Raw genomic sequence first — 22,767 nt, 5'->3', positions numbered from 1 at the left:
TTTGGGTGTTATGTGTAAGTTATGATCCATCCCCTATCCCATTTAGGGGAAATGTATTTATAGAGGCCTCGGGCCTAGAGTTTTCTTGGGAAGGATCGTTGTCTACCTAATCAATGATAGATCGTTGAATCCCTATTTTTTAGTGAAACAAGGACCAACTACTGACCCTGATTTCTCTTTGCCCAAAGAACGTCTTTTCCCACATTTCTCATATCTAGATGAAGGAAAGGTATTAGGGACGAGCCAATATCTCCTTAAAAGCAACATATGATCGGTGCCCTTCCCGAAGGTTGCACAGATCCATCCCTTGACATTTTTACAAATATAACACTATAATTATAACTTTATATAAAAAATAAAAAATAAAAACATAATTATAATTGATGAACAAAAATAAAAATAAAAAATAAAAATAAATTAAATCTATATTTATATAAAAAATAAAATAAAAGTAATTATAATAAATTAAATATTATTAATATACAAAATAAAAAAATTATAATTGATGATAAAAATAAAAATAAAAATAATAATAAATTAAATCTATATTTATATAAAAAACAAAAACATAATTATAATTTATATGAAACATCTTTACACTATTCCAAATCCATCAAATTGATGATTATAACTTTATATATAGGAAGGTACGATTGTTTATGATACATGTTATAATTTTGTTTCTTTAAAGAGAAAGATATAATTTTTGTTATCAATAAAAGATATGATATGATTTAGATACATGTTTACTTAAAAAATGATTTGTTTATTAATTGAAATATAAAAAAAACACAAAAACAAACCCTACTAGTAATTTTTATCTCTAAATAGATAAATACATTAAACCTATTCCCGATTTATTTATTTAACCAAACGAGGAACGAACCCCATAATTCTGATACAGTACTTAACCGACCCTGAATTGCTCGCCATCATCGCTGTAAGATTCGCGCTTCCAAAACAATCCATGCTGCTTGATTCAATGATCAAGGTTTTTCTTCAAACTTCTCTCTACTACTAATTTCTCCACTTCTCTCTCTCTCTCTCTCTCTCTCTCTCTCTCTCTCTCTTTGTAAAGGTAGAAGAATCTCACAATTTGCGTATTCTGCATTGCAGTACGATTTACGTCTTTCTAATTTTTTCTATTCGTTATTTAGGGTTACGTGCATTGTTGTTTTGGTTGTATTATTCGTTGAAACCCTCGGTTTTATGCATTATTTGAATATTCTAAATGCTAGGTAAGATTGTTTCTCAGAATAATGGAATTTCTGAGAATTAGGGAATATTGTAGATGCTATATTTGCCATGAGATGATGTGAAGCAATTGTATGATATAATTTATTATGATATATATATTTACTGCTCTGCATTACAATGATCCAATTTGTGCTAGAAAGATTCATGAATTATGTAGGTTGGAATTCTTTTTCCTATGGAGATTGATATATTCCTTAGAGATGGACACTTAGTGTATGTTTGGTTAGAAAATTGGTTTTTAAGTGAATTGATTTTGTAAAATTGGTTTTGGTTAAAATTGATTTTGGTTAAAATTGGTTTTGGTTAAAATTGATTTTGGTTAAAAGTGATTTAAAGGGAAAGTGATTTATGTTTGGATAAATTTTTGTAAAAGTGATTTGAACAGTAAATTTCAGTGTAAAAATTTAGTTTAGACGCAAAAGCTACAAATCCTATTTTCAAGTAGAATCAATTCTGGAAAGCATAATCAATTCTCCTCGAGAGCAACCAAACATGTCAGAATCAATTCTAGACATTCAGAATCAATTCTGTGATTGTTTTCGAGACTAATGTCTTCCCTTTGTGCAACTTGAGCAAACTTTAGAAAACAGAATTATAATTTTCTTTTAATGGTAGACAATAATGTTATTGATTTCAGTTTATTGTTTGTAAAGGCACATCTCTAAATAGTGATTAATGTTTTGATTTCAATTGATTGTATCCGGGCCATATTCCTATGTAGTTGGTACCACAATGTACACTTAATCTTGATGAAGTTTTCTACTTGCTAATAGATATCTCTGTATTGTATGTCGGTTTATGTCTCCTTATACTGATCAAATGTATTATTTTGTAGATTTCGAAAGGCAAAACTTTCTGCTAAGCAAATGGTAAGTAGTACTCGTTCTAGACAAAGTGCTAAGGATAAAGAAAATAATAACGGGAGGGTGACCCGAAGTAGCAAGAAAGCAAAAATCGAATCACATCTTAATGTATCAGGTACAGCTGGTATCAGAAAGTCTCCTAGAGAAACACCTTTGAAGAAGATAATTGCAAGCTCTTCAAGTACTCAAAAGCCCAAGCAGGTAGAGAAGAGAATACTACCAGCTCCTGAAGCTAGAAGGAAGTCTGAAAGGGTTGAGAAAAAGAAGATACCAAGTCCTTTGACGAGATCTGGAAGAACTAATAAACATTCTTCTTCTAGTCCTTCAAATTCTAAAAGTGCAGGGTCTTTGAGTTCAATTTCAAGGCAGAAGCTACAAAAAGAGAAGAGCATGAAACAATTGATATTTGAAACCGAAGTGAATGAGAATGAGGAACACACTGTAGAAATTTCCCCCGTGAACGCTAAGAGAATGGACGCTCGTACGTATCGGTCTCTCTTTAGACAACGAAAGAAAGGTACTCTGGTGTTTTGCATAATGTCATTCTTTTTTGCCAACTTTGTTCTTGTTTACCCGGGGATGATTTTGGTTAGGTATCCAAATTTAATTAAAATTGTTGGAAATTCGCCTTCATTGTGGTCCGCCCCTATCCGCCCAATTGCAACATTTAGGTTGCCTTCATTACGGTGTTTAAAAACCGGGAACTGGGTCCATGTCAGGTCCAATTAGCAAATTGGACCGTTCATGCTTTTAGCCCGGTCTAAACCGGAGCAGTCCAGTTCAATGATGTTCGGATAATGCTTCAAATTTTAAAATAATTATTAGAAATGGCACGAGTGTGACTCAAACACGCACGCTGCAGCAACTATGGTAGGGGCATTTGGCCATTAAGCCAATGGCTTTCTTTTTGTGTTATCCTGGTTGCTTTTAACTCCTATGTTCAATATAAACTTGGATTTCAATCAATTATTAATTAACTTAACACCCTGTCATTCTTTTAAATTGAAAAACAAGTCTCTCCTCTTATTAGCAAGTAGGACATTTTGTTAGTTTTTTTTTGGTACGAAGTACATTGTTATTGTTATATAATGATTGATAATAAATTTTACAAAAATGTATACTCTTTCAAATTAAAATATATAAATAGTCTTAAATTAAATTATATTTCATACAACTCTTTTTTAAAATTGTACAAATACTATGATTTTGTCACGATTATTTTTTAATTTTGTATTATAGACCGGATCAACTGTCACGCGGGTCAATTAGTGACCCACCAATCCAACCAATGACCCATTGACGGAGGATTGCCTTGACATGATCGATCACCGGTCTGGGTTTTAAATTACTGCTTCATTGTAGATTCCAACACTTTCATTGTGTTGGGTGTGAAGGGGTGAATTTAGTCCCACTTTGCTGAGAGATATGGTGTGTGTAGTGTTTATAAAGCTTGGGCAACCCTCACCTTACGAACCGTTTTTGTAAGGTTGAGTAATGCCAAACTCAAATTCTAACATGGTACCAAAGCCTATCCAAGATCTGTAGTTGGGCTTCCCAAATGGACTGCCATGCCTTAGGCTCATTGGGGCTCGAGCACGAGGGTGTGTGTTGGAAATTCTGCCTTCATTGCAGTCCGCCTCTAGCCATCTAATTGTGGCACTTGGGTTGCTAACTCCTTCATTTTGTTGGGTGTGAAGGGGTGAATTTGGTCCAACATTGGCTATAGAAATGGCGTATGTTGTAGTGTTTATAAAGTTTGGCGGCTCTCACCTTACAAGCCGGCTTTGTAAAGGCTGAATTTGGTCCAACTCAATTACTAAGAAAAATCAATGTTAATTTGATGGTTAATGTTAAGACTTAAGTGCGTTATCATGTTATTATAAAAAAGTAGTTAAATAAAGCTAGGATTAGCAGGCCATTTTCCTAATCTTCTAGTTTAGTTGTTTTTGTAAACATTGTCATGTCAAACATTTTATAAGTGGAAGTTTTTCCGAGTAAGACACGTTAATTATTGTTAGGTATTATTTAACTAATCCATATTTTGATTGCTTGATTTTCAGATTGTCTTGAGAAATCCCATAGGATTAGTAAGTCAAATCAGGAAGGTGACAACAGTAGTGGAGACAAGATTGACGAGTTATCTAAACAAAGTTGTTCAGCGAATAAAGAAGTCTCAAAGAATGCTACATTGCCATCCGAAGATGCCAAAGCAAAAGAGACTGGAATTGACTCTAGGTTGAGTCGGCCTATGACGAGTCTAGCAGAAAATAATGTGACTCCTGTCTCATTTATTCCTTCTAACACCCCAATTCATGAGACTAGTGAGGTGTCTAGAAGTGCACAGCCTGATTGCGGCAGGGAGGAGGCATTTCCAACATTAGTGTCTGGAAACTCTATATTAGATGACAAGGACTTGGACAGTAACAATGTTGGGCTTGGTGGGGGTGAAAATTTTGCACCTTCTAAGAGAAGGGTAATCACAGTGGACATGGATTCAAATGTTTCTTCTACATTATCCAAAGGAGACAACTGCAACATGATCCCTGATGCTCTCCCTTCAAAGCTAGGTGGTAACAAGTCATGTTCCAAACAGATAAGGTACTTGTTAATAAATGATAGTAAATAGTATCAATTCTAGTTAAGTAAGAGTTCTGATCCATTCATTATTCATGTTTTTGTGTGTGTTCTGTTGCTTTTATTGTGTATATGAGGTTTGGTTTTATTGTTCCCCTCCCCTATATCAAACCATCTTTTTTTTCTTACTATAAGGCTCATACACACATTTCTGTCTTTTCTATTAATTTTCAAATTCATGGTCACATTACAAAGTTCTTCTATTGAGTCATTCATATCATACATGCTGCTTGATATATCATATTAACCATCTTCTGTCCTTTTTGACTGTGTTGTACTCAAACATCTTTGTTTTGGATGGTGTTGGCCTATTCTATATTCTTAGGAGCTAATATGAAAGTGATTGTCACCAGCAACTCTAAAATTTCCCTACTGTTTCTTCTCCCCAAGTCCTTACTAATACTATATTTGTAAGGTAGAGGTAAGGCCCAATATAAAAATCTAAGATGGTACACGAGTCTATCTTTTAGATCTTTGTTGGGCTTCCTGAATCGCCCCCGCTTCAGGCTGATTAGGGCCCGAACGTGAGGGTGTATGTTGGAATTTTTACCTTCATTGTGATCCTCCCCTAGCCGTCTAGTTGCAGCATTTGGGCTTCCTTCGTTGTAGCTTCCAACACCCTCATTGTGTTGGGTGTGAAGGGGAGGATTTAGTTACATATTGCCTAGAGATATGACAGCTTGGACATCTTTCACTTCACAAGTCTGTTTTGTAAGGTCGAGTTAGGCCCAATATAAAATTCTAAGAAATCTACGCACCAATTTGAGGGGGAGTGTTGAATGTTGTCGGTACAATTAATATTCTAGAAGAAAGAATTATTAGGACTTGGGAGCAGACTCAGATCTCTACAATCTGATGTTATCTTAATTAATTCTCTATCTGACACAAAATCAAGTCTTTTGATTTGATCTGATTCCGTTTATTTTGTTTCCATTCCTGCATATATTATGTAATAGAGGCAACACTTCCTATATATGTCTTCCTATCAATTCAAAATAAGATAAAAGCAGTTTTTCTCCTCTACTTTTTGTTCTAACCTAGGGCAGCCCCTAAAACCACAATATCCACTATTTCTAACTCTCTCCCTCAAGCTAGAGCATATAGATAATAGATCATATGCATCGAGTTTGTTACATATGTAATTTATAAAAGGACCCCTTGAAGACTGGATGATTACATCTGTCAATTGATCATTTGAACTAACAACGCCAGTGGTAATGGCTTTAGATAAAGTCTTTTCTCTAATGAATTGACAATATACCTCAATGTTGTTAGTCTTGTTGGGAAATACTAATGAAATGGCAGTATATCTCAATGTTGTTAGTCCTATTGGGAAATAATAATGAAATGACTATATCTCAATGTTTTTAGTCCTATTGGGAAATACTAGAAGCAACATGAAGTGCAAATGGATTATCACCATTGAGTGTCATTTGTGTTGCCTCCACAAATCTAAGCTCTCAAAGTAATTTTTCAGTCTTTTCAGCTCCCAAGTAGCCCAGGTTAAAAAAACAAGAATAGTCACTTTGTTGGTTTATCCGGTATATCTTTTTGGGTTTGATTATGTCGGGTGTTATATTTTTCATTCGAAGATATGTTTGTAACAAGCTTTAAGCTGCTTAATAAGCTTTAGTTTGAGAGGAAGTGTTGGAATATAATAAAATATCTTATAATATCTTTGGTACTGTATTAAAGTATCCTAGGTCATATCTTTTGGATGATTTTCCATATCACTTAGTTGTTGTTATTATTATTTGATTCCCGATTTCCTTATTTATTTAGGATTATAAGTCTATGTATCCCTATTAAGAGGGATTAGTGTTTAGTCTTTTGTATCATGCTATTATCAAGTTATTATCTATAATTTTCAAGCTCTTATCACTTCTCTTCTCCATTCATCTAAAACTAATAACTTCAACCATGATCAATAAATGTAACAAAGTGTTTCAGCTTTTAAGTTGTCTCATTATGGTTAGCCATCATCAAGTGCTAGCCAATTTATGTTACTTTTCAAGGCTAGGGGCACCCATTTACTATATTCACATACAACATAAACATGTAATACATCGACGGAATCTTTTGCTAAGAATGATACCATTTACCCTTTATCTGTTGATGTGCTCCTGATGATTTATCGACACTTTGACATATTAGGTGTGTTTTCAGGTCTAAGTGATTGGTTCTTTACTTTGCAGGTTGGATTACAATCCTACAGTCAAGGAGTCATGTGACCCAAGTGCAGCCGAGGTTGGTTCAATTTCTTTTATCCACATTATCCCACATCTCTCAATTTACTTATAATTTGTTAAAAAGGGCTTACACTGCTATGGTTCTCAATCAAATTAAAATGAGGGCTGCAACACTAATGATAGATTGCTGGCTAATAATTATTCAACAATCATCTAGTGGCCAGAAATAGATCCCGTTACTTTAAATCAAAATTAGCAAATGTATATCCATGTACTTTTTTCCTAATGTTCATTTGTGGTGAGTCTTATTTCTTTGTATCTTTTCATTAGCATCAGGATGAAGATGACATTGAGTTAACCATGCTGCAGAAGGATAAGATTGATCACACAAGTGGAATTGGACACCCGAAGGTTTGTTTCTTTTGATGCATAGGTTTGTTTGATCTTGTCCCTAAACTCAAATTTGTTTTGTTGCCTATTTATTCCTACTGGCATTTCAGGATAGCTTTGTGGAAGACAAAAATACTCTTGATGGTCAAAGTGATACTGAAAAAGACGGTTTAATATATAATTCCGAGAAAAGTGTTGTTCAACCGAAGGAGAAATTGTCAAGTCATATTGCAAATAGATGCAAGTCTGACTCCTTTAGGTTTGTTGAGTATTGGGTTCCTGCACAGATATCTCATGTGCAGCTTGAGCAGTATTGTGCTACTTTACTTTCAAACGCTTCAATTCTTTGCTCATCACCAAAGGTTGATAGTGTTGGGGCCATTCGTGATGTGCTTATTTCAACTCGTAAGGTTAGGTTGCCCTTTTTTAATTATTTGCATAGATTGCATAAGATCATATATAATGGGTTTATATTTTAGTTGTTTTATTCTGCAATATTTGGTTGTTACAATATTGGTTAATTTTACTTTATTATTATTAGATGGTTATTGATAAATTGATCATAATTCTTTACCAGTATGAATTTCAATATTTAAAATTTCATCCTTTCAATTTTTTTTGACAATTTCAAATATTGCATAGCAGTTTTAACCCATCCAATACATGCACGGTTTTTTATTAGATTGTTATTGATAAATTGATCATAATTCTTTACGAGTATGCATTTCACTATTTAAAATTTCATCCTTTCATTTTTGTAAATAATTTCAAAAGTATTGCATAGCAGTTTTAAATTATGAAGTGTGGACCCCGGAAACACGACACTGACACGTCGACACCGGTAATAATTTGAAAATATGAATAAGTTAAACATAATCACAAGTGACGGTGTCGGTTTGGGACACCAACGTGGACACAGACACACCTTTTTTCAGAAGTGTCGTTGCTACATAGGTTTTAATCAATTCAATAGATGCACGATTTATTATTTGAAGGTGGTCCCACTTCGCCTAGTGATATGGCCTAAATGGAGCTTATCCAACTTTGACAACCCTGAAAGCCTAAGATATTAGAGTCAATTCTAGACTCATTGCTGCGCCACCCAAATTGTTCAAGCAGAAGACATAAGAGCTCTGGATGTGGGGTTGTACTGGTGAGTAGTACAAATCTCACACCGCCTAGTGATATGACCTAAATAGAGCTTATAAAGATTGAACAATACTTATCTTATGATGTTTGAGTTATACCTTCTATCTCATATTCATCAATCAATGATTAAAATAGGTTTAGATTCAACCTCTTTTAATTATTAAAATCTTTTTATGTATATGTTTGGAAGTTTATTTGGTCTCCCTAACTAAAAACTAGAACACATTTAGTAAACAAATGCATTTTTTAATAGCTGAATTGGGGTTCCCCTGCCTTTTCAATTAACTCCAAAGCTGTCAAGTGGCTCTAAATTTTCTTAATGGTTTCATATTCTGATTGTGGTATCTCTCGACAGTGTTGTAATCATCCCTATGTTATTGATCCGTCCTTGCAAACTCTACTAGTCAAGGGCCTTGAAGAAATAGAGTATCTGAACGTTGGAGTAAAAGCAAGTGGCAAGCTGCAACTACTTGATTCAATGCTCAAGGAGTTGAAAAAAAATGATTTACGGGCACTCGTACTTTTTCAGGTATGCATTTTGCAGACTATCTTCCTATACTTCACAGAGTTGTTGTATATATGTGTGTCTGAGAGAGTTAAAGTTTCACTTGTTAGAGTAAGAAAAGTCTCACTGTTCAACTTTTCTTTTAAGATCGGTTAGGATCGTATGAGTAAGGAGAATGTTGTTATAGAACGCTTAGAAACATGTTTTATTATAATAAATAACACTAAGTAACTAGGTCACCCACATAACTTTAGATTCTCTATTATTAAGTAGATATTATACAACACAAACAGTTTTTAGTAGAGGAGGGGAAGAGGGGCAGAGAAAGGTCAAGCCATTGTTGTAGAGAAGAGGACCGGAGTATGAGTGCTATCAAGAAGAAGAATTAATTTTTTTTTAAGTTGCGCAAGAGACTAAAAGGTTATCCTTTGATTTTCCTGAGAAACAAATTTTTGTACTTTTTCCCCGTTTATCATCTTTGATTTGTTTTGTTTTGTTGTCTGGTCATTCTTTTTTAGCAAATCAAATGCAAGAAGGCATGCCATTTTTTTGGCATTATCATGGTCTGTTTTTCTAATTTTCTCACTGTTCATGAGTGTTGGTGACTAAATAGAAAATGTCATACCCCCACTTTCTTTTATATTGTCTGTTCATCCTCTTAAGAGAAATTAGGTCATTGAGCTATAAGAAATTCTTATTGAATTTGCAGTCTATTGGAGGTTCTGGAAAGGATACAATAGGAGATATTTTGGATGACTTCCTGCGACTAAGATTTGGTCTGGATTCATATGAAAGAATTGATAAAGGTGTTTCGTCTTCCAAGAAGCAAGCTGCCATGAAGAAATTTAACGACAAGAATAATAAGCGATTTGTCTTTTTGATGGAAACATGTGCCTGCCTTCCTAGCATAAAATTGTCATCTATTGACACTATTATTATATATGATAGTGATTGGAACCCAATGAATGATATAAGATCCCTTCAGAAGATAACACTTGATTCACAGTTTGAATTGATCAAGATGTTCCGTCTTTATTCAGCTTTCACTGTTGAAGAGAAAGCGTTAATACTTGCTAAGCAAGATAAGATCCTGGACATAAATATTCTATCTACAAATCGGAGTCTCAGTCATACACTTTTGATGTGGGGTGCATCTCGCCTTTTCGATGAGTTGGGAGTTTTCCTTGATGGTGCAACTTCTACGTCAAGTCCTAAATCATTGCTGGAAGAAACAGTGTCACAGTTCTCATCATTTATATCTGATGCTGCTGAAGATTCTGAAACAAGCAACCACTCAATTTTATTGAAAGTCCAGCAAAATGGAGGAACATACCGTGCAAGTTCTCCTTTGTTTGGTGAGCTGAAAATTGGATCGCTGGATGAAGAGTCACCTCAATGTTTTTGGACTAAACTATTGGAGGGGAAACAGTTTCAGTGGAAGTACTCATGTAGTTCATCTCAGCGGAGCCGGAAGAGAGTTCAGCCTTTTAATAATTTGGAAGGTGGGTCTGACTGTGTGTATGAAGGCATAGCAAAGAAGCGCATGAAAATGAGCAACAATATTGTTGACCAGCCTTCATTGAAGTCCGAAGGTGAAAAGTTATCTACTGAAATCAAGGCAGGTTAGTGGCTGGTTTGTTACTTCAACTTTGTTACGACCTTTTATTAATAGTTAATTTGTTTTAGCTTATTTTTGTGAAAAGAAGCGTATGTTTAAAGTTATTCATAATATTCATATTAAAATCTGAAATATACTCAAGAGTTATCATTAAAACCTATTGTATTCAAATAAACTCTTTCTGACAAGGTATTCAAAGAATACTTAATTATTTTTTCTTAAAAATATGTTTTTGTCATTTCTTGTAGTTTTGTAGAAAATTAGCACTTTTATGTATTGTATTCAAACAAGTTAAAAATTACTTAAAAACAGTATTTTTTATTATTGTAAACAAGCATAAATCAGTTTCTTCTTTTTCTAAACATCTCTAAATTATTTCGATCAAAAGTTACTTTTATTTTGAGCAGTAACAAACAGGCCCTCAACGAGGTTAACTAATAGTAAGAATTATCTTTGATTTTTTTTTATGATATCCTCTAAAACCAGTAATACACTTTTGCAGGAACCTTTGGAAATCTAGTGGGTAAAGTCACTGAATTCTTTCCTAGTTCAACTATTTGTGTTGGTGTAGGCATTCAATGTAAATTACAGTCCTTACTCACTATTTGCTTGATCAAATGCCAGATAAACCTACGAGTAATGATGTTGAATTTGAGAAAAATGGCAGTGCGCATGATGAGCAGAGGAGCTTACATCTTTCGCTGAAGCCACAGATCACAAAGCTCCGTGAAGTTCTTCTTCTCCCAGTATGCGTTTTTCTCTTTGTTAACTTTTACTTGCTGTTTATTTTCCTGCTTTGGTCCCTTGACAAGATTGCATTTTAGTTACCTTATGAAGCCCAGATACTTGATACAATACAGATACGGTAAAATTTGATACAATACAGATACTGTAAAATTTTGCAATTCAAGATAGGATACACGGCTAAGATTCTTTGATAAAAAATTAAATATATAAATCAACATTATATAAACACAAACTAAAAATGATAACTAAGAATCATTCACATTACAAAAAATATTCAAAACAAGTGACAATTACATGTCTTTTCCGAACCAATTAGAATATAGCAAAATGAACGTCATTACTACTACTATCCAAAAGAAATTTGGGCTCCATAGAATTGTCTAATATTCACTACTTAACACTAATTGTGTCAGTGTCATCTCCCCCTTTCCCATCATCAAGAAACAACTCCAGTTCTGGTTCTGTGGGGACACTATCGGTGCTGTGGGTGGCAAACCCCAGCTTTTGATCAAACAATTCAAACGCATATTTTTGACTCTTGCATTCCTTATTATATTTCATTTTCTTTTTTTATTCTAAAAAATCAATTATGGAATCCTGACTTTCGATAAAAAAAAAGACCTTGTTTTTTGGAGTTTGCTTTATTCCGTGCCTATCTCATTCAACCTATCCTGTGCTGTAGCTGTGACATTCAGCCATATCCTAAACGCATCAGTCATATTCTCTTTATAAAAGTGAAATTTATTTGCCGGATACTACCCCGGTACCGGTATGTATCGGGCCGTAGCGGACACGCATCAGTGTCGGATACGTGTAAGACACTGATACCTTGGCAATTTGGGAGTATCAGGGCTTCAGAGTAATTACCTGATTGTTTGTGCTAATGAAATCTGAGCTCTATTGTATGTTTGAATTTGATGTTATGGTGCCATATATTTGTAATGCAGGATAATGTCAAGAAGATGGTTGACCGTTTTCTTGAGTATGTTATGAACAATCACCATGTCAGTAGGGAACCTGTGTCAATCTTACAGGCTTTTCAAATATCTCTGGTCAGTTTCTTGCATTTTTTATCTGACATCCTTTTTCTTATTCACCCCTTCTCTATCATTTACCTTATGCTCCCCTAAATAAAGTTGGTCGTTTGTTTATTTGATTGTTTGTTATTGTTTATTTATCCTTGTTTTGATTTTCTATACAACTTGGGCTACCTTTTCCTTTCAAGCAGTAGTATTTTCTGTAATTTGATTTCGTTGTATACTATCCAGGCTTTCTAATTTTGTGTATTGTGTGCATATTTTATTTATTTATTTTTGGGAAAATCTAATAATCAATTTGTTGATTTTTCACACAATTGACATTTTTATGTTGCAAGCAAACCACCAAAGCCATTATTTGTTTGCACTTGATCTGGCTAGTCAACTGAATGTTTGCCCTGAAATTTTTGTTTCAACTGAGATTCTTATCTCTGAGTAGTTTAGCAAGCCTGTTCAAAAGGTGGCTAAATCGAAGCCTCATTTGTGGAAGATAATATAGAAGAAAGAAATGGACAAGACATAGGCATATGATAGATGCAAAGCTGAATATAACTTCCCCCACTCTGTTTAATATTTGTTCTTATTATATAACTTCCACTCTTATTTTTCTCATGCCTCTTTTATTCTATTTGAAACGGAGAGAATCTTACTGCCATGTCACTTTTCTTATCGCAATTATGATATTTTCTAGTATATTGTAGTTAATATGTAAAGGCCTGTGACTGTAAACAGTACTTTGTTTTTGTGAACAGTAATTTGCTTTATAATTGCATTAAGCATGCAAAAGTAGGACTGATAATCCCTCCTTGTATTGTGCCATTTCAGATTTGGACTGCTGCTGCTTTGGAAAAGCACAAACTTGACCACAATGCTTCTCTTATTCTTGCAAAACAACATTTGAATTTTGACTGTAAGAAAGGAGAGGTGAACTACTGTTATTCTCTGCTGCGGTGTCTAAAAAAAATATTTCTACATCGTACAGGCACTTGTAGCGATACTTCTTCTCCCCAAGCTTCTAAAATGATTGAAGTTGAAATGTTCAAAAAAGATTTGTCCAAAAGCATTAAAGAAATTAAAAAAAAGTGTGAAAAAATGCTGAATAAGGTACACCTTATGCAACAGGAAGAGAAACATAGGTTGAGAGCGGCTATTGAGGTTGAACATGCTGAATTGGAGAGAAAACACAAAATAGAGTTAGCATTCACTCGGTCCTGCTCTCCTAATGAGGTGACGAGAACAGAAACACTCAAGATTTTGAATATTGACCAGCAAAAAAGTATTGAAGAACTGAAATTTCAGCATGAATTAAGACTCAAGGATCTTGAGGACGAACAATCAGCTCATATGCTAAAGGCTCAAGACTGGGGGCCCAATTGGGTGGAAAATGTGAAGGCTTGGGCAAAAAATGAGTTGCAAAGGATAGTTGCTTCAAAGGAACTTGGGACTGGGGTTGATTACTCGCTGATGATTGATAATGTGATTGAATCTATGAAAGAGACGGGGGGCATAGTTCCTGAAACCAATTCCTCTTCAGTTAGTAAAACAGTTGAACAACAAAATTCTCTGGGCAAGCATGACAGTGCTAATGAAGTGGGTATTATGGTTTCAAATCGTCTACCAGTCTCTGGAAGCGAGGACCATAATGTAACGGAAAATCACTATGTCAGTCAGGAAAACATTATCTCTAAACATTTCCATTCCAGAGAACAGAATTTTGATGGTGCTACAAGCCTGATAGGTGAAGATAATAGGCGTGAGAATTTTGGCCATAGCTCTCGAGATGATTGTGAGAGGCCTAGCTTAGATACCACGTGTTGTAGAGAACATAATTCTGATGGCGCTACAAGCATGGCAGATGAAGATAATAGGTGTGCAGGTTTTGGCCATGGGTCTCGAGATGGTTGTGATATGCCCAGTTTAGGTACCAAGTGCTTGCCAGTTTGTGAGAATGGAACACATCTAAATCATCAATATTCTGATGGAGTTCCCTCAAGTGTACCTGAAAGGCAAATTTCAGTTGAAGTGCAAGAAACTAATAATGAAGGGGACTATGTAAGTGTATCAGAAAGACAAGTGCGAGTTGAAATGCCTGCGGCCGTCAATTTTACTGATTGTCTGGTTCAGAATGCAACTCATCTGAACCCCCCTTCATCTGTGGATAAAATATCCGACAGAAGTTCAATAGATGTGCCAGTTTTAGATGGTGTTTTATCTTCAAGGCCTTGTCAAGTTGCTTGTTCAACCAGTTGTGGCGATACAATTTCCCTTTCAAATCCACCTTTGGAGCAACAAATACATGATGGGGTCTTGAGTATTCCTGATGGAGATATCCCTATTATAGTGCCAGAAAATTGCCATACAGTGGCTGATCATCATATGGATATAGAGTCTTCAGCAAATGCTACATTGGTGGATAATAGTACCACAAATAACCAGGAGGGAAGAGTACTTGTAACTGTGACCAGTTCTCCAGTATCTAGACAAGTTAATGTCATGGAGCCTCCTCTAGAACAAGGAAAACAATTGCCATCTGTGGAGTCCGCATCTGACAAATCAACTGGGGAAATGCAAAATTCTTCTGAACAAGTTCAACCGGCATCTAGTTCAGCTGATGTTGTACCAGCCAATCAAATCACGATGCCTACGAAACAGGTGCATCAATTAGCAGCTGCAGAGTTGTCTTCCAACTTGGCTATGTTGGATTTGTCTAATTTTCAGTTAGCAACTGAAGATGAACATCAGCCGATCAGTGTAAATGATCTCCCCACTCATCATCCTCAGGTATCTTCTGCAATTCCAGATATTGGGCAACCACACCCAAATTCAGTACATGGTTTACATTCAAATCAAGTTGCTGTGCACCCTGCCTCAAATTCAGATCTTGATTCACTTACAGCCAGTAGAGTAAGAGCACAATCTGCCAACCCAAGAAATTTGTCAACTCCATTGGAGATGAATAATCATCCTATCCAAACTACAGCCCCTTCACCTTCCAGAACGCCTCCTCGTTTGTCCTATGATCCACTGAAAGTTGATGTCGAAAGAATACATAAATTAATAGAACAATCCTCAAAAAACCATGAAGACACGGTTAGTTTCTGGTTTACTCATTACATTACTCTGATGATACTTTTCTAGGTTTCTATATTTTCTGGTTACTGAAGTATATTCTTGTTGAAACAGAAATTGCAGCTGAAATCTGAATTTGAAAAGGAGTTAGCAGAGCTTCGAAGAAAGTATGATGTTAAATTTCAGGAGGCTGAAGTTGAATTTCTGCAAACAAAGAAGACTCTGGAAACCAATCTTAAGACGGTGTGTGTGAGTAGGATCTTGGCACATGCTTTTAGGTCTAAATGCTTGGATCTTAAAGCTGGTGCATCAGGAATGCTGCATGGTATGATTGTGTCTCAAACATCTAAGTTTTAATATTGCTTTTACAGCTCTGACTTGGATATAATACAGAAGCTAAATTTCACTTCCATTCCTTTATCAGTGTTGGTGGTTTATTTATTTCCTTGCCATGGTGTTGTTTTTTAATTGACTGATCAAGTTTCAATCTAAATAATAAGTCTGGGTGGCAGATGCTTTTAAGTTTGAGAGTTCTTGCATGAAAAGTGTGCTTCGCTTATTATTTATCTTTTCTAAAAGGCAGATTTTCAAATAAACTTTATAAGTGCAGTTTTTGTAAAATTAGTCATATACCAAATTGTTTCAGTAGTTATGGTATTTATTGTTTTTAGTTTGGATTATTACTATAACTTTGGGATATGGTGGCAAATTTACGTGCTTAAATCTCTTGTGTATGTGTTCTATGCCACAGCAGGCATACAAATCACTAAGTGTGGATTGGCTTGCAGCACCGAGTTTTCTGTTTCGAGTATTTTCTAACCATCATCTTGATTTCAGATTCAATTCCACAGCAGCTGCTTCAACTTTCGAGACAACAAACTACTCGCTCGATCTCTGGTTCTTCTAGCGAGCCTCCTGCGACCAGTCTGTTGAGCCCCTCCATTGCTCCTAACTCACAGCATATAGTACCACCTGGTTACAATGCATCAGGAAATTTCTCTGGTTTCTCTGCAAGACCACCTATTATAAACACTACTACTTCTCCTATCATAAACACTACTAGGTGTCCTATCATAAATATTACTACTCCTATCCTAAACACTACTAGATCTTCAATCGTCCGAGGAAGTCAAGCGGGTGGTGAGATACGAGCCCCTGCACCACATCTCCAATCTTCTAGACCCCAAATATCTGTTCCACCCTCCAGTTTCCATCCACTTCTACGTGGGATTCAAAGTCAGACAGCTCCTAGTAACGTTCAAGCAACTTCTCCCTCACATGCTCATGTTCCATCCTGGCAACGAACGGCAGCCTATCAGTCTGATCCCCAAATCGGACGCAGGCCTGACAGCGCAGGCAGGTTAGCTGCTCCTAACTTACCTTTCATGGGATTACAAGGGAGTTCTAGCAGCCAGTCTACTATAACCCCTCCAAATGTTATTTCACGTTTGTCAGATCATGGCCCCGATAACCTATCCAGAATTGAGCCCAACAGCAGTAACGTTGCAGCTAACTCATCGCATCAAGCTGCATCTCCTGGTTTAGTATGTTTATCAGATGATGATAACTGACCAGACAAGTGTTGAATGCATTTGTCCTAACTCCTGGCCATGTTATAGCTTAGTTTTGGTTGGACTGATGGCAGTGTTTTGAAAATTCTTTTAGTGGGCAACTGATCGCCCTAATTATTGATAGTAAAATGTATATTGGTATCAAGGGTAGCCTCTTCTTAGTTAGATCCAAAGTTTCATTGATATTTTGATGTATCTAACAAATTATTAATAATTACTTTTTCCGTCTTATATTTTTTCCGTCTTATCATTAAAACTAACCAATCTAATATTATCTTAAAAATTGCACATTATTCATATATGACACTTTTTAATGAGAGTGAGTGCAAGTAGTTGATATGCTATGAGCTCCTTTACAAGGAAAATATTTGTCTATGAGATGACATCGGGTTAAAAGGAAGCATGGTGAATCATGAACCGACGTGGACTGATCTATATGCTCTTGTCTTCCGAAAAACTGATTCATACTATTAAATATTTTAACTGTCATTTGGCCAATGTCAAGGCCTTCTAGCTTTGCTTACGTGACATAAGTAAGAGTAGAAATAGATTAGATAGTAAAGTTTTACAAAATATTCCCTCCTCTCAATTATAATTTATTTTCTTCAAATTATAAGTTATTTTACCATTTCAATTTAACAATAATAATCTTTTTTCTAATATACTTTGTTTTTTTTTTATCATTTATTACTATTTTTTTGTGTGAAATGTCAAACATATTTGGATGAAGTATAATCATACTACTTTTATGAGCATTTTTAAGGTTGGGTTTAATTATTTGAAAATAGTACAATATTAATTTTTTTTTACAAAAATAATGGGAACTGCTTGACGCACCATAAGAATTGCTTTTACCACCGTGAAAAATTAAAATTATCTTTAAAATTTGGAAATCTATCTTCGAACATACTTCAAATGCATTAATTATCGAGTGTTGTTAAAAAAATTACAAAAATACATTTTTGTATATTTCATGAAAATGCATCTCCAAACGTTGTTTTAATCAAAAAGACTTTAGATTTTTTCTCCATTCTCACTTTTAAAAATACTCTCCCAATCTCTAAGTCTCAAACTCTCCACTCACATTTTTTTCAAAATCATTCAACTCACTTCAAAGCTTATTCCATCAACATCAAATCGATCAAATGACTCATTTAACATCAAACTAAACTCACATTTAATAAATTTTTTATTTTTAAAATTTATTTATTTATTTATATATATATATATATATACATATATTTGTAGAAATTGAATATTATATTATGTAATAGGTAGTTTATATATGTTATTTAAACGAGTGTTATGAAATGTAATTGTGCCTAATTCAACCCTACAAAAGTGACTTGTAGGATGATGATTGTCCCCCATGAATATTATCCCCACTTATAAATACATGTTTAGATTATATTTGTTTGATATGAGACTCTTAACACACTTACTCATGCCCAAGATTGAATATTTAGAGTATGGAGATAAATGATGGATGACCTGATAGAGGAAACTTAATATTATATATAGAGATTTATAGCTAATTGTATGATATAGTCTATGTGAAACTTTTATATATATATATATATATATATATATATATATATATATATATATATATATATATATATATATATATATATATATATATATATATATATATATATATATTAATTTTGGAATATATTTCTATCTATTTGAGTATTTGTATATACAGTTGTAATATTATATGAAATAATAGTGGCTAGATTAAAGCGTTAAATATTAAATAAAAAATTTATATATTTTTATTTAAATATTATAATATATATTTTAACATTTTATGGTGGTTGTTAATAAAGTTATTATAAATTTGAAAAAATATACATAAGGTTTATATGAAAATAAAATATGATTTATATAAAAATAAAAGATGAACTATGTGATTGTTTATTTGCCTAAGCGATTATCTGTTTGTCTTAGTGACGTGTGTCTAAATGGTGTTTTCTAAAGTGATTGTGGTATATTAAAATTTATGATTATTAAAATTTATAATTTTAATTATGTATATGATGATATATTATCATTTGGATTGTGTCATTGTCTGAGTGATGAGATTTGCTTTAGACGTGCTTGCATTTTATCGTCATAACATGAAATATGCATTTATATGTGATGCCTTATTTATATATTTTTTTTATTGGTATGAGATAAGTTATGTGTGATGCCTTAGTGATGAGTTGATTATATCTCGATTATATACTATTAAGAACATGTATATTTGCATTATTGTTTCTTGATTTTTTGAGTATATGTTGTTGGAATACTTTTGTGAATATATTTATATAGATATGAGTTATGATTTCTTTTATTGAGTGAATGATAAATATTTATTTATTGATGTTATAGATATATTTTTGATAAAGTGTTAATATAATTATTATAATAATATTGGTTGATGTTTTTGTAAATACTGAGTTGCAAAAATATTTTTTTTTAATAATATAAATTTTATGTTAAGATATATTTCATTAAAAGAATAATAAATATTTATTTTGAGTTGTGTGGATATATTTTTAGACCTTAATCTTAATATTTTTAATCTCTATTTTTTTTAATAATTTGATAATATATTTTTATGCATTTTTGGTAAAAGAATATATGCGTACTTTTTTTTTTGAATTTTTTATTTAGTTTTGTTTTGTATATTCATAAATTAAATGAAAGATTTCAAGAAAGAAGGAGAGATGTCATGTGATAGCGGAAAACTTTAATTTTTATAGAACTTAATTATTTTACTTTGAAGCATATATATTTTTTACATTTATTTTAATTTTAATTAAAAAGAAAATAGTAGTATTTTTTTAAGTAAATATTATTTTTTAAAAAGAAATAAGTAATTTTAAAAATAGTTATTATGGTAAAACGGTAACATTTTAATGAATATTACTCTAAGTTACACTTATATGTCCCTTCTAGTTTGCATATTATTTTGCCATTCCAAAATCATTTTATTCTCTTTTATTAAAATTCAAAATTTCGTAGCATTTATGAGGTCATCTCTCTCCTTGACTATGAAATCAATACAAATTATTAATAAATGAATAATAGTGTTCTGAAATTAATGGTGAATGAATATGTATTATTAATTATTTCTGTTTGGGAAAGTTATTTTTATCATCCTTCCTTTTATTTAGGTTACATTTTTGTCTCAATTATTATTTATGATTTTATTGTTTTTATGTTACAAATTTATCATACGTGGAAATAGGAACATTGCTAGAAAGAAAAACGCATAAGGTTTTTCTTCCCGCAACTTAAAATTAGATGATGAATTTAGAGTCGGTAGAATATTTATATTCTATTTGAATGCTTTAAAATAAAAATATAATTATTTGTTTAATAAAAACATATAAGTTATGTTCATTTTGCTAGTAAGATAAAAAGAAAATATATTGGATAATCATTTTTTTATATATAGTAGAATTTCAAAGCGATAATAACGTATAATTTTATTTGTATTTAATCATTATTGGTTTATTTTTTGACAAAATAAGAAAAATAAATATTTTTTTTGATGGTTTTATGATATATGGACTTTTAAATATTTATATATAGATATTCATGGAAGATTTTTCTATTTATAAGATTGATAAATGCTAGTTGAGTAGCGCATAAGAGGGGATAAGAGGGGTGAATTAGGTTCTTTGAATTTTTTTTCTGTTTATGAAAAACTTTGTTCTTTCTTTTCTGGTTATGTTAAGCGATGAACGGTAAAGTGCATAAAGATAAAGAACACGAAGAGATATCTCGGTTCCCCTCACAGATCGAGACTACTCCAGTCCCCTTTCAACATGAAGAGATTTTACTATTCTTAGGACTTTTACAAGACTCTTCCTAGTCTTTCAATGAAGACACTAACAATCACACCAAGAACAATCCTCTTGGATTTTTCACTAAGTTCAAAAAGAGAACAATCATCCCTTTTAATGAACCTCTTGTTTCCAACAATTCTGGACAACACAGATAAAACAACAATATGAACTTTTTACAAGTTTTTGACAAGTGAAAGTAATCTATCAATCTATTGATTGATCTTCTCCTTTAAAGTAATCAAACTTCTTTATGACAAACAAGTGCTCTAATGATATGGATGAAACTATATGAATATTTATGAAAATTCTGTAAATAGTTTCACCAGAAAATTTTGATCAAGAACACTTGAAATAAATTTGAAAAGATGAATGAAGAAGATTGTTTAAAAATATTTTTGAGAAAGGAGGTGTGTTCAAAATCTGCAGAAAAAGTGTTATATATAACCCTTAGATACCTCTCTAAATGGTTATGATATATGAAAGGATGTCATGGTTCAAGAACACACTCCATAGAATATTTTCATGAAAAAATGCAATGTTTTCTGCCACTGATTCAGTGGTGATCGATTACCCTATATGGTGTAATCGATTACACCTGAGACAACGTTACAAAATTCGAAAAACTACACTGTGTAATCGATGTGTAATCGATTACCAAAAGGGGTGTAATCGATTACTTGCTGTAAAACTTGCCTTGCACAGCAACACACATAACTGGTAATCGATTACTTAATGCTTGTAACTAATTACCACACAGCAGAATGGCAGAATGCAATTATAAATGAAGGTGGCTGCTACAAGATAAAAATTTAAGAGACCTAAGAAGTCAACACATGAATGAATGATAAAAAACTAGAGCACTTGACTTATCATAGAGAGAATGAGAACTTAATACCTTAGCACCTTGATCGAATCAAAAGCAATCTTCAAAACTTTGGAATGCTTTGAAAGGAAACACTTGAGCTTGAGTCTTGAATCATTCTTTTTGCAATGCATATATGTTGAACATGTCTGCATCAAAACACTTTGAGAAGCTTGTCTTCACAGTAAAAAGATTATATCAAATTTATTATTAAGGTCTAATTTTAGATTGTTGGTGTTGCTTTGATTTTATAAAAAGGTTAAATATTAAATTAAAAATATATATGCAATTTTATTTAAATATTATAACAATACATGCTCTAATATTTTAATTTTGGTTATTTTAAATATAAATATGTAAGAATTAAAAAAGTGTTTTATATGGAATAATCTATTATGAGTTATTATTTGCGATATTGTTGTTTGGGATAATGAAATGTGATATAATTGAATGGTTATAGTTTTTTTTATGTACTTGATGATATTGTTAATAAGTGTTTATCTATTATTTCGAATATGTGTCTTCCTATTTGTCTATGGCATGGTTCTACTTAGATGCGTGGATAGAAATGAAGCAACCATGTTCATTAAAGAAATCCACGAGGGATCTTTTGGGATCCACGCCAACGGACACACAATGACTAAAAAGATCTTAAGGGCTAGTTATTACTGGTTGATCATGGAAACTGATTGTTTCCATTATGCCAAAATGTGTCATAAGTGCCAAATCTATGCAAACAAGGTGTACATGCCATCAACTCTTTTGAATATCCTAACAACGCCCTAGCCATTCTCTATGCAGGGAATAAAAATGATCGGGCTCATTGAACCAAAGGCTTCAAACATACACAAATTCATCCTGGTTGTAAAATGGGTTAAAGTTGCTTCCTATTCAAACGTAATAAGACAAGTGGTTACCCTTTTCATCAAGAAAGAAACTATTTGACGTTACGAAATTCCTAGCAAAATCATCACTAATAATGGGTCAAATCTAAACAACAAAATGATAAAGGAGTTGTACAAAAGTTTCAA

General features: G+C 33.1%; 1 protein-coding gene across 4 annotated transcripts; it reads left to right on the top strand.

Moving 5' to 3' along the window:
- The first annotated feature begins 849 nt into the window (after positions 1-849).
- On the top strand, positions 850-17,260 carry LOC127087071 (helicase protein MOM1). 4 transcript variants are annotated; one of them, XM_051027928.1, is made up of 15 exons: positions 851-991; positions 2,093-2,126; positions 2,236-2,637; positions 4,181-4,718; positions 6,950-7,001; positions 7,274-7,354; positions 7,444-7,743; positions 8,838-9,011; positions 9,697-10,609; positions 11,108-11,128; positions 11,230-11,351; positions 12,300-12,404; positions 13,215-15,479; positions 15,573-15,783; positions 16,296-17,260. In XM_051027928.1, the coding sequence occupies exons 3-15, from the start codon at positions 2,511-2,513 to the stop codon at positions 17,027-17,029; spliced, it is 5,643 nt and encodes a 1,880-aa protein (XP_050883885.1). In that variant the 5' UTR covers positions 851-991; positions 2,093-2,126; positions 2,236-2,510; the 3' UTR covers positions 17,030-17,260. The 4 variants fall into 4 exon arrangements, with proteins under 4 accessions (XP_050883883.1, XP_050883884.1, XP_050883885.1 ...); XM_051027926.1 differs by having other exon boundaries at positions 850-991; positions 2,093-2,637; positions 7,280-7,354; XM_051027925.1 differs by having other exon boundaries at positions 2,093-2,637.
- Positions 17,261-22,767: the final 5,507 nt, after the last annotated feature.

This window comes from Lathyrus oleraceus, chromosome 5, assembly GCF_024323335.1.
Source record: "Lathyrus oleraceus cultivar Zhongwan6 chromosome 5, CAAS_Psat_ZW6_1.0, whole genome shotgun sequence".
In the NCBI taxonomy this organism is placed as follows: domain Eukaryota; kingdom Viridiplantae; phylum Streptophyta; class Magnoliopsida; order Fabales; family Fabaceae; genus Lathyrus; species Lathyrus oleraceus.
The sequence above is the reverse complement of the archived record's forward strand: the minus strand, read 5'-3'. Positions and strand labels throughout refer to the sequence as shown.